Source organism: Leptonychotes weddellii, chromosome 16, assembly GCF_054177405.1.
Source record: "Leptonychotes weddellii isolate Sample4059 chromosome 16, ASM5417740v2, whole genome shotgun sequence".
Classification (NCBI taxonomy): domain Eukaryota; kingdom Metazoa; phylum Chordata; class Mammalia; order Carnivora; family Phocidae; genus Leptonychotes; species Leptonychotes weddellii.
In genome coordinates, this window is record NC_138384.1 from 33687543 (window position 1) to 33698684 (window position 11142).

Consider the following 11142-nt stretch of genomic DNA (forward strand, 5'->3'; position numbering starts at 1 on the left):
TGTAATCTGGTCAGGTAGTTATATATATGAAAAACTTTTCCAAACTGCTGTTTGAAATACACATTAGCACTCACTTGGAATTGTCACAATGCTCAATGAAATCTGTTACTAGGGAAGTTCATATATTATTTTGCTTAATGATGTACCATATGCAGTAATTAGTTTCTGTGAAAAATAGGACATGAAGCACAAAGGATATATATTTTTTTCTACCGTTTCACTTATAAATTCTTAGGTCTTTTTGATTAACTGATACTCTTTCATTTTTTTAGATCAGTCTTGAATCTTGTTATTTTCTTGGTCATGATTCTCTTTCTATTTTTGCATGATGTTATTTCAGTTCTATTGCATTTTTGGTTTTGTTATTTTTGTAAGGTCTTCAAATCCTTCAGAAATGAAGCATGAAAAATGTACGTGTGTGTATAAATATAATTATATGCATGTGTGTACATGTGAATTCTTCTTTTTTTAAAATTACAATAATACATGCTTGTAAAATATTCCAAATATAGAAGTAGGAAATAAGAATGTGTTACATGTTCTGGGGCTTTAATTTCTGGTCTTTAAATAGAGAAACATATTCTCTGTGAATTTCTTAACAAATCTCTTGATTGTATTATTTATATTGTGTTGTGGGTGGCCATGTCCTCTTGCAAAGATAAAAAAAATCATCTATATTCTACTTAGTGTTTGAGTAACTACAACATACAGAATTAGCGTAGGGGTTTTTTGTTAATTTATTTCAAAACATTTTTATAGACTTAGAATTCTAGTTAAAAATATATCTTATTCAATCTTAATTTCTGCCCATTGAAATGAACTGAGAATTAGAATATGGAGAATTTTGATGTGTTTGTTAGATCTTGTTAATTTTCTTTTTCTTTACTAGTAAGCCTGATATTATGATTGCAAATGGAGAGGATACGACGTCTTCTGAAGAAGAAAAGGAAGATCAGAATATAAATGTGCATGTGATGCATCAAGTAACAGACTCTGTTACTTCGAACAGCTGTTATAAGGATGTTACACATTCAGAACTGTTCGGTGGTCAAATGAATGGCATTCATTCAATGAACAGTTCAAATTCTTACCACAGTAATGAGGAGGAGGAGGAGGAGGAGGATGATGATGATGTTGGTGGTGATAATGAAAATGAAAATGACCATGATGCTTTAGGGGTTGGAGATCATTCTGTACCAACAATATATTTTTCTCATACTGTCGAACCTAAGAGGGTTTGTATACTTTTAACTTTATTAATTTTGCATATAATTTAAATATTCAGTATCATCTATAATACTCTTTAAAAAAGAACAGTGTCAGCAGTGATTAATATTGTTGATAGTGCCAAACAAGAAAACCATCTTTTGCCTCTTATTCTGGCCAATTTTTCTTTTTTTTTTTTTTAAAGATTTTATTTATTTATGTGAGAGAGAGAGAATGAGAGACAGAGAGCATGAGAGGGAGGAGGGTCAGAGGGAGAAGCAGACTCCCTGCCGAGCAGGGAGCCTGATGCGGGACTCGATCCCGGGACTCCAGGATCATGACCTGAGCCGAAGGCAGTCGCTTAACCAACTGAGCCACCCAGGCGCCCCTCTGGCCAATTTTTCTAAAAAGAAAAAGGGTGGGGAGGGAGTCTAAAGTCTAGATAGTTGGTTTTGGTCCATTGTTCTCTGAAGCCACAATAGAATTTGAATTGTTTGGGGTCTGGAAAGGGATCAGATTTGAGCAGCAACCACTGTAACTCCACCTGTCCTTCATTCAGAGAGTTTTCTTATGAATTCGAGAGTTAATTATATTGTGGGTGTTTTGGTGTACTTAGGATGTTAAAGTGACTGCTTTGGTTACATTTTTAATTATGCCAGGTTTTTATTTTCTGTGTGGGCACAATATGAATAGGAGCACCATGAGCAAAGTGGAAAAATTTAGGAGGAAGTTAAAAGCAGCTCCTTTTCTGATAAAGTAAATATAAACATCTGTGGATAATCATGACTTTATTTTGGCATTTTAGACCTGAGGGTTACTGTAGATATCTTCTAATACAGGGTTTGTAAGCGTTTCTTTAGTATCAAAAGACTTTTTATTCCCTTCGTACTTATTGTAAAATCCCAGTATTTAAAATAGATCAAAACAGGTTGGTTCTGATTGGAGGAAGGATAGACTACCTTAAACCCATTCCCTTGCTCCGCAGTGCTGCTCTGAGGAGCAGCTGGGAATTTATCTTTCTAATTCATCTTTCTCAAGGAAACTTAAGGCCTAGAAGTCCATAGAGCTGGCTAGTAATAAAACAAAGTCCTTTGTGTCAGTGTAGTGCTCTTTGTACCACAAGGTACCTCTTCAGGGATTGCCTAGAGCAGAGTTAAGGGTCCGTGGTATCAGTCTTAAGTATCCGTGATTATTATTTAATGAAACATGTTTAAAACATATTTGATATTTCTTAGGTCCCTTAAGTTATCCCTGCTCTAATATGAAGTGAAATTATTTATTTGTTTATTTATTTATTTTTTAATACTTCAGGCTAAAGGGAGCATCTTGTGAATTCTTTGGAAAAAATTGATAACCAGAAAAAGAAGTTTATTTTATGATTCTTATTTCAGGCTTTAAACTTTTTCTTATTTGCATGTCGATAAAACAGGAAGAAAAAGTAGTATTTTTAGGAATGTTATGAGGAAGAGCAGTCATTCATGTGGAAAGTGCAGTATAAATGCCGAGTAGGAATAGAAGAAAAACATGATAATCCTGCAGGGTTTTTTTTTTTTTTCCCTTCAATTTCTAAAAACTAGAGATATTTAAAAAATTCTAAATAGTTAAATATTATCTAATATTGCTTTTATGACCTAAATTTTATATTCTTACCAAATACTTCTTTTGGTTAATTGTGCTCTTTGTTTTGAAATGCATGATTTAAGCCAAAAATTTACGTCAAAGTAATGGGGTGATGTGAAAGCTTATAATAAATCAGTCATTTAGTGTAAATGTAATTTGCTTTCAATACAATAATAAAGTCACTGAAGACCAGAATTGGTCATTAAAGATGATATAATTTAATGTAGTAGAAGTATGTTAAGGTAAGGACTTTTTTTAATCCCAATAATGCACATCATTTCATGAGTGTCAAAAAAATTTAAAGTGTCTCTCTTCTTTACTTACAGAGTTTGTTTTAGTTTTGGCTTTGATTTAATTTCTCAAAAGGGTTATTTTATGCTGTGAAATTTTTAGGTCCGAATAAATACTGGAAAAAATACCACTTTAAAATTCAGTGAAAAGAAAGAAGAAGCCAAACGTAAACGAAAGAACAGCTCTGGTGGTAGTCATTCTGCCCAAGAGCTGCCTACTATCAGGACTCCTGCTGACATTTATAGGTGAGTGGTATTCACAGGCAACAGAACAATCTGCTGTTCCCTTCCCTCTTTTTGTAACTGAACATTTATAGCAAAAGGTTGTCTGTAATACAGAAGGCTATATCTGTCACTGAAAAGTGAGGTATTCTGATAGAGTTGGCTTAGTATTTCAAAGACTCTGACAGGGTCTACTGAGCTACCATAGGTTCCCAGGTCAAAGCACTTGGAAAAGTGCATGATCTTTCCCTTTTCCCCCTCTTTGCCAGTGCTTTTAAAACATTCCCAATTGATCCAGTCAAAAAATGTTGTATGTTAACTTTAGAAATAAAAGTTTGTGTTTCTAGTGGGCTGGAGCAGTACTTTCTTGCCATAGCTGTGAAGATGCTTGGCATGTGGTTTACCTTTTCACAAAGCAGGAGTCAAGTATTGCTGTTCCAGTTTTTTGTTGTGTTGTTTGTTGAAAAAGTTACCATTTAAAAATACCTACTGTTTTCATGACCCATATTTGTAAAATAGTTAAAATTGCTAAACTGTCTTCTAAGTAGGCCTAAATTTATGTGGAATTTTGGCAAATCAGGTGTCACCCAGAACATGGGTATAAAAAAAGTACTCTATTAGGCCAAAAAAATCATGTTTTTAAGAATATAAAATACATCATTTGAAGCTAAAAATTATTTTGATTGTGAAAATTTTAGATGTAATTTTGAAAAAAGCATTTCAGATTAATTTCTAGAAAAGATTTTTTTTAAATCATTATAAATGTATCCTCTGGTATTGAGTTACCCAAAGTGGCTGTGTATGTTTTTGGGTATTGTAGAGTCTTCGTTGATGTTGTGAACGGGGAGTATGTGCCTCGCAAGTCGATCCTGAAGTCTCGCAGCAGAGAGAACAGTGTTTGCAGTGATACCAGTGAAAGCAGTGCTGCCGACTTGGACGACCGGCGGGGAGGCCTGAGGAGTGTCAGCTGCGAAGAGGCCACTTGCAGTGACACTAGTGAGAGTATTTTGGAAGAGGAACGAGAGGAAAACCATCACAAGAAACTTTTGTCCTTATCAGGAACGCCTGAGGTGTGTGTGTGTCTCTGCCTCTTCTATTTCATATAGTATCTTTCCTCAGTTTTTGTGAGATCAAAAAGGTGGTGGTAGCTCCATTTCAGAAGCGCCTATGATTCACTTTCCCGATTTCACATAGATAATTTTTGGAGTTGAAAAGACATTTCTTTAAAAGAGGCTCTCCTCTGCTTTTTTAAAAATTATAGGTGCTGTATCTCCCAGGTATGGTTTATAAATTATTAGTCTTCTACTCTTTAAATTACTTTGTCTTATATAGTTATTTATTGAAGTTAATCAACTGGTTAATGGAAGTGTTTATCTTATAGCTTCTTTATACATATATTTAATCTCAAAAATTATGAGACCTAATTCATTCTAGGCTTGTTCTTTTTCAATAATTAATAATTTGTAAAAAAATGAATAGTCACTACCAACATAAATGAGGGTCTTGTAAAGTTAACATAATTCAAGAAACTTTTGCAGGGGGAAAATATTACCAATCTTAAAGTTTTTTTTTTGTGAAGTAGGAATTTTAAAGTATCTCAGTTTGCATATGTGTTACATTTTTGGCTAGAAGATCATTTAGCAGCTTACTTTAAATAAATTACCACTAGACCAAACCATAGTCATTTTATAATAGTTCAAGTAGATGACTATACACTTTGGTGTGTGCCAGGGACATATTTATTCTTGGGGGTTATGGAACCGTTTTACAATTTAATGAAACCTGTAGATCCTCCCCTCAGAAAAATGAGTGCACACAGATACATTCTTATCTACCACATTGTACACACTTTTGTGTGTGGGGGGGAGGGGTAGTGGGCGATCCCAAAATAAGAATTCCTATCTTTGAAATAGTCATATGTTATGGTTGCCATTATTCCCAGGCACAATTTCTAAATTGTTTTGTTCTGTTTTGTGGGTATTTCAGATTTATAGTTTATAAGGTTCCCACTCACACCTGTATCAAAGTGATACACCCATTTGTGTATACGTCAAATACATCTAAAAATATATATGTTTATATATAAGCAAGCATATCTAAAACTATTGCTTGTACTAAATAGTAACGAAATGGTGATAATTGTATTAAATGTCACTGGGGATGGAAATCATTAGCATTTAGAGACAGTATATATGATCAGTATATTCTCCTCCCCTCTACCCAATACAGTGATCTCAGTTGCCCTGGAAAGTATCTCATTTAATAGTCTTCCATACTATTAGAAAAACAGGTAATGGATGTAGACTTTTGCTATTTTTAAGTTTTTGAAAATTAGGTTTTTATAAGGACTTAATGTATCATGGTATAGTTAGAGCTCAAGATTGGAACTTAGTTTTATTTCATTCTTACTAGCTTTGCATTTTGTATTGAACTGTTATCATTAGCATTCTAGATGCTGTACATTTTTTTTTTAACATCAAAACAAATTGTTTATGCATATGGTACGTATTTGAAAGATACCCTTTTCAGTGTCTTTAAATGCTGAAATAATGTCTTCTTTTTGCAGAAGCATTTTTTATATAAGGCTCAGTGCTCATCAGGATAAAATAGGAGTTTTGAGAAAGTAGACTTTGAGTTTCTTTTAAGAGCTTGGATTCCACCCAAGTTCTTGAAATACTGTGGGAAGGAAGGGGCATTCTTCTTTTGTTTCTTTGGTGGGGCAAGGTGGAGGGGCGTGGCTTTCTAAAGTATTCAGGTGATACATTGTCTTAACTAAATTTGTACTCTTGGTAGACAAAGGGAAGCAAAATATACATGAAAGTTTACATGTCAGTTTTTACTTTGTATGTAATGAGTTTTAAAAGATGAAAGGGGCAATCAAATACCAGAAACTTTAAGAATAAAATCCGTATCAACTCCTTGGTTTTTATAGATCTTATTTATTCATTCCTTCATTCCTTCATTTATATTTATTTATTTTAAAATATTTATTTGAGAGAGAGTGAGCGTGCGAGAGAGCACAGGTGTGGGGAGGGGCAGAGGGAGAGGGAGAAGCGGGCTCCCCGCTGAGCAGGGAGCCCGATGGATGCAGGGCTGGATCATGACCTGAGCTGAAGGCAGACACTTAACTGACTGAGCAACCCAGGGGCCCCTTTATATAAAAAGATATATAAAGATATATCTTTGGTTATATTTCCAGCATTTTGTACACATTACTTTTTTTTCAATTGAACACATAGTTGGCCAGATTAAGTCCAGCAGACATCCAGTTGAAATTAAAAGAATCATTTTTTTTTTGTGGAACATCTGATTTTCATTACTGAATTATGATAAATTTTGAGACAGATGCTTGTCCCCACTAGTATCAGCACTTAATTTTTCAGTTTACACTGATCTCTTAAATAAAATTGAGGCAAGATTCAATAAAATTCTCAAGTAATTGCATAAATGAACACCACCTAAGAAATGTCACTACTGCTGAAAGTAAGCTATTGGCTAGCGGGCAGCATGGCCTCCATAGGGTAGCTCATTCATCAGCTCATGTTTGACACCCTAATAGCATGTTTTAGTTCAATACATTATTTTTCACAGCATGGTCTGGACATAAATGGAATGTGTGAAAGTTGAGGATATTTTATGTACCCATTTTTGTTTGATACCAGATGAAACATTCATTTTATATTTTGCTTTCTTATAAAAATCTACTTATATTTGGTGGTGTAATTAAGATATATTTTAATAGTACTTGATTTCTCTGAACAATTTGTATTTTGTGTATTTATCCAAAAATCTTAAGAATTAACAAAAAGAAATGTCTCATTGGCAAATACAGGATAAAGATTTTGTGGGCATCTTACTTATGTTTTGTTACCATAATCTGACTTTTGTCTTCTAGGCTTTTTCTGGAACTGTAATAGAAAAAGAATTTCTATCGCCCTCCTTAACACCACACCCAACCCTGGTTCATCCTGTGCTACCCACCATTCCAGAACGAAAAGAAGTTCTGTCAGAAGTATCAGAAGAAACTACAAAGAGGGTTTCAAAGTTCAAAGCTGCCAGATTGCAGCAGAAAAACTAGGGCCTGCCTAGGCAATGGGAGTTTACATCCTGGAACCTAGTTTTGCATTTCTTTAGAATCTATATCACAAAATATGTTACGTGTAGTTTGAAATAGGCATCCAGAATTCATTTGGCAGCAAGATCTCTTACTGTTATCAGTGGTATTAAAAATCAAAGTAAATGTTTGAATACTTCAATATTCAGCTTGTTTTGTTAATTCTCTGAATACTGTCAGTACTGTTGTCTAAGTTTTCTTATGATGCACTGGCAGTATTTAGAATTACTTTTCAAAGAATACTGTTTATGTGCATTGTTTTTGTGTTTTGAACTAAATACAGGCAGTTTTGTACCAGCTGTGAAGTTGTGCATACCATATGGACCATTTTAAGGAAACTTAAAAAATTTCAAATAGATTGAACAATTATGTTACTTGCTTTAGCATTTTAAAGGCACTTTAAAAAAATCTACTTCTGGTAGGTTTTGCAGCTAGGTGGCTATTTAAAAAAACTCTCCCCTTTGATGGTCATTATATCATCTCTGAGGCAGAAAGCTACATTTGGGAAAGTTTCTTTGATTAGAAGAATGGTATTTTGTAAAACGTTTTTTTTTTTTTCAAGTAAAAATTTTATGAAACTTGGTCTCTAAAATGTTGTGAAGTTTATGATTCAGAATTGAATACAGAAATGTCTTTGATTCATGTATATGCTACCTGCACCACACAGTGGTTCCTTGAATTCGTATAATTCCATAGGCAATTCTTCTCCCTTGGTGTGTTCACTTTTAACTGGAATTATATTTTGGGAGAGAAGGAAAGGTTGTGTAGATGCTTAAAAAAAAAAAATCCGAGATTTTTTATATAAGGAATTTTATGTTTTAATTTTCCAACATTTTCATTCTCTAAGGCTACTTTCCTACTAGTAAATAATTGAAATAACATATTGACTGTTAGCAAAAATCCTTAAAGAGAAATTTATTCTAACATTGAAAATTACACTGCAAGTGTTAATCATTAGCTTGATGCATGTTGAAATGTAGCTTTTAAAAAGCATTCTGCATTAGTACTAAAATAAGCCATCAATGCCAGTCCACCCTCTATTCATGGCTAAATATTTAAAAGTTATTTATAGCTTCTTTAATGAATTCTTGCTTAAACAAAGTGAAATTATGTCCTAGAAAAGTAGAAGCTATTTGTAACTAGAACAGCACAACTGTAAAAGTTTTATGAATATGTATTTTAATAATACGGGGGTGAGCCTGAATCTCCACAAGTTAATGGATAAGTCAGAACAGAGGAATGATTTTGAAAGATAGCCTAAAAATGTAGAAGATTTGTTCTTTAGTAAATTTTAATCAACTGTGCATATATTTTTAGTTAAAACTGTTTTCTCTCAGCCCATTCCCCCACAAAAATCAAACCAAACCAAGAGTACCATCACATACACACAGAAGAGTCCTGACTCCCAATTGCTATTCAAGTGAGCCCTGTTAGATATTCCCCCAGAAACAAACTTTATTGTGGGACTATTGTGATACTCTTTATGGGCATGTAATTTCAAGAGTACTGTCATTAAATAATTTTTCATAATTTGAGCCTGTTGTTTATGTAGTTTATGTCACTTCTTGCAAATAAGATGTTCCCTCATAGAATAAGATGGTGGTAGAAGCAAAGAAAAAGTGTTCGGTAACATTTTCTTATGTTCTGCTGAAAACCAAATGAAGTGGTGTGGCCCCATTTCATGGCTTCAGTCTTAAAACAAAGTTTTGATTGTAATTTTACATTATAGCTTTATTTTTCATATTAAATTCATGTTTCAGTGGGATAAAATGAAGCTGGTCATAAGTGTTCTCTTTTAAACCCTTGTAAAACAGAATAGAAGTTTTTTTGTATGTTGAACAAATTTTAGACTTACAGAAAAATTGCAAAAATAGTATAGTTCCATATACCTCTTCATTCAGCTTCCCCTAATATTATAATATTTTGTATAACCCTAATGCAATGATTAAAACCGGAAAATTTATGTTGGTGCAGTACTATTAACTGATCTACAGATCTTACTTGAATTTCACCAACTTTTTCACTAAGTGTTGTTTTTCTGTTCTAGGATCCTATTTTGCATTTATTGTAACTATCCTTAGTTTCCTCCGGTCTGATAGTTTGTTTTCTTTTATGACTTTGACATTTTGAAGAGTACTGGTCAGATATTTTGTAGGATGCTCCTCAATTTGAGTTTGTTTGATGTACTCATAATTAGAATGAGGTTTTGCATTTTTGGCAAGAATGCCACAGAAACGCATCATATCAAGAGGTTCATATCAGAGATGCATTCTAGTGTGTCATTTCAAGAGGTCCAAAATTTCAGTGTTAACCTTGTTAAGGTGGTGTCTGCTAGGTTTCTCCACTATAAAGTTACTATCTTCTCCTTTGTAGTTAATAAATACTCAAGGGGATACTTTGAGATTATGCTTTTTTTCCTCCTCCAACTTAAGCCCACTAATTTTTGCATTCATTGGCAGATCTTGTTGGCAACAGTTATTACTGTGTTATTTGCCTAATGGTGATTTTCTTGTTTTGGCTATTTCTACCTACCTACCTAACACTCTGCTCTGCCTCCCCTTCCCCCTTTTTCCCTCCCCTCCCCTCCCCTGTCCCCCTTCCTTCCTCCTTTTTCTCCCCTAATGTAATCTAATGTGATAGAGGGGCTCCTGTGAAGCTATCTCAGTGCTCCTGTCAAGAATTAATTAGCTTTATTAGCATCAAGATGTCTGGGTACTTTATTTTTTTTACATTTATCTCTTAGAATTCTTTTGTAATGAAAAGCTGTGCCATTCCCCTTCCTGCTGTTTATTAATTTATTATTTATATCAGTATAAACTTGGATATTTATTTTATTCTGTGGGTTAAGATCCAGTTACCATTGTTTTGTTTGCTCAAATTGTTCTGTATTTGACCATTAGGAACTTCTCTGAGTTGGTTCCTGAATTCTTTCACAGATCTCCATGTTTTTGTTTGAACATTTTGACTCCACAAAATGTTACAGGCTTATCTTGTATTTTTCCTGCTCCAGTCTTCAAATCATCAGCCACTTCTCCAGGGAGCCCTTACTCCTTTTATTGGAGAAAGGTGTTTAAAAACCAACATTGCTCATATGGGTGTGTGTATTGCCATTGTGGTGCCAATTGCTAGAAGCCTTTCCTCGTAGATAGAGCTAGGAAATTATGTATACTAACCAAAGCATGTGTTTACATTTACATATTTGTCTGTTTATATATATTAAAAAACATACAAGTTTATACTCACACTTCTGATTTTAATCAAACACCACAGGATTTGTTCCAGTTTTTCCTTATTTGTGACTTCTTTCTCTAACAGTGAGAAACCTGGCTCTTATTACCTACAATGTATTTGCCTGCTTTTTTTAATTTTTAAATCTACTAGACACATAAAAGTAGTTCAGAGTGCTAATCCTTACCCCCAGGAGAAACACATTTATTAACTATAGTGCACTATTTATGTTCTTTTTTTTTTTTTTTAGCTAAGTATGAGTCAAACTTTTCCAAAGTTGCTTAGGTTAGTGTTTTTTCTTTTCCCATTCCTTTCATTGTGTTGTGTATTTCAGTTAGGTTCACTTGTTACTATTTGTGTTCCATTTTGGGTTGTCCACATCCTTGCTGGTGTGCATGGTGTAATTTAGTGGTATGTGCAGGGTGTGTGAACATCAGTGTGCTTCTAACAGTTAAAACTCTG

At 33.8% G+C, this 11142-nt stretch overlaps 1 protein-coding gene across 1 annotated transcript in view; it reads left to right on the plus strand.

The window, feature by feature from the left end:
• The window catches only part of URI1 (URI1 prefoldin like chaperone), a 74276-nt gene extending 65289 nt beyond the window's left edge, over window positions 1-8987 (plus strand). The window contains exons 8-11 of the mRNA XM_081806657.1: window positions 890-1235; window positions 3220-3362; window positions 4159-4408; window positions 7234-8987. Of these exons, the coding sequence (XP_081662783.1) occupies window positions 890-1235; window positions 3220-3362; window positions 4159-4408; window positions 7234-7416 (922 nt within the window). The 3' untranslated portion in view covers window positions 7417-8987. The remainder of the gene's footprint in view (window positions 1-889; window positions 1236-3219; window positions 3363-4158; window positions 4409-7233) is intronic.
• The last annotated feature ends 2155 nt before the right edge of the window (window positions 8988-11142 follow it).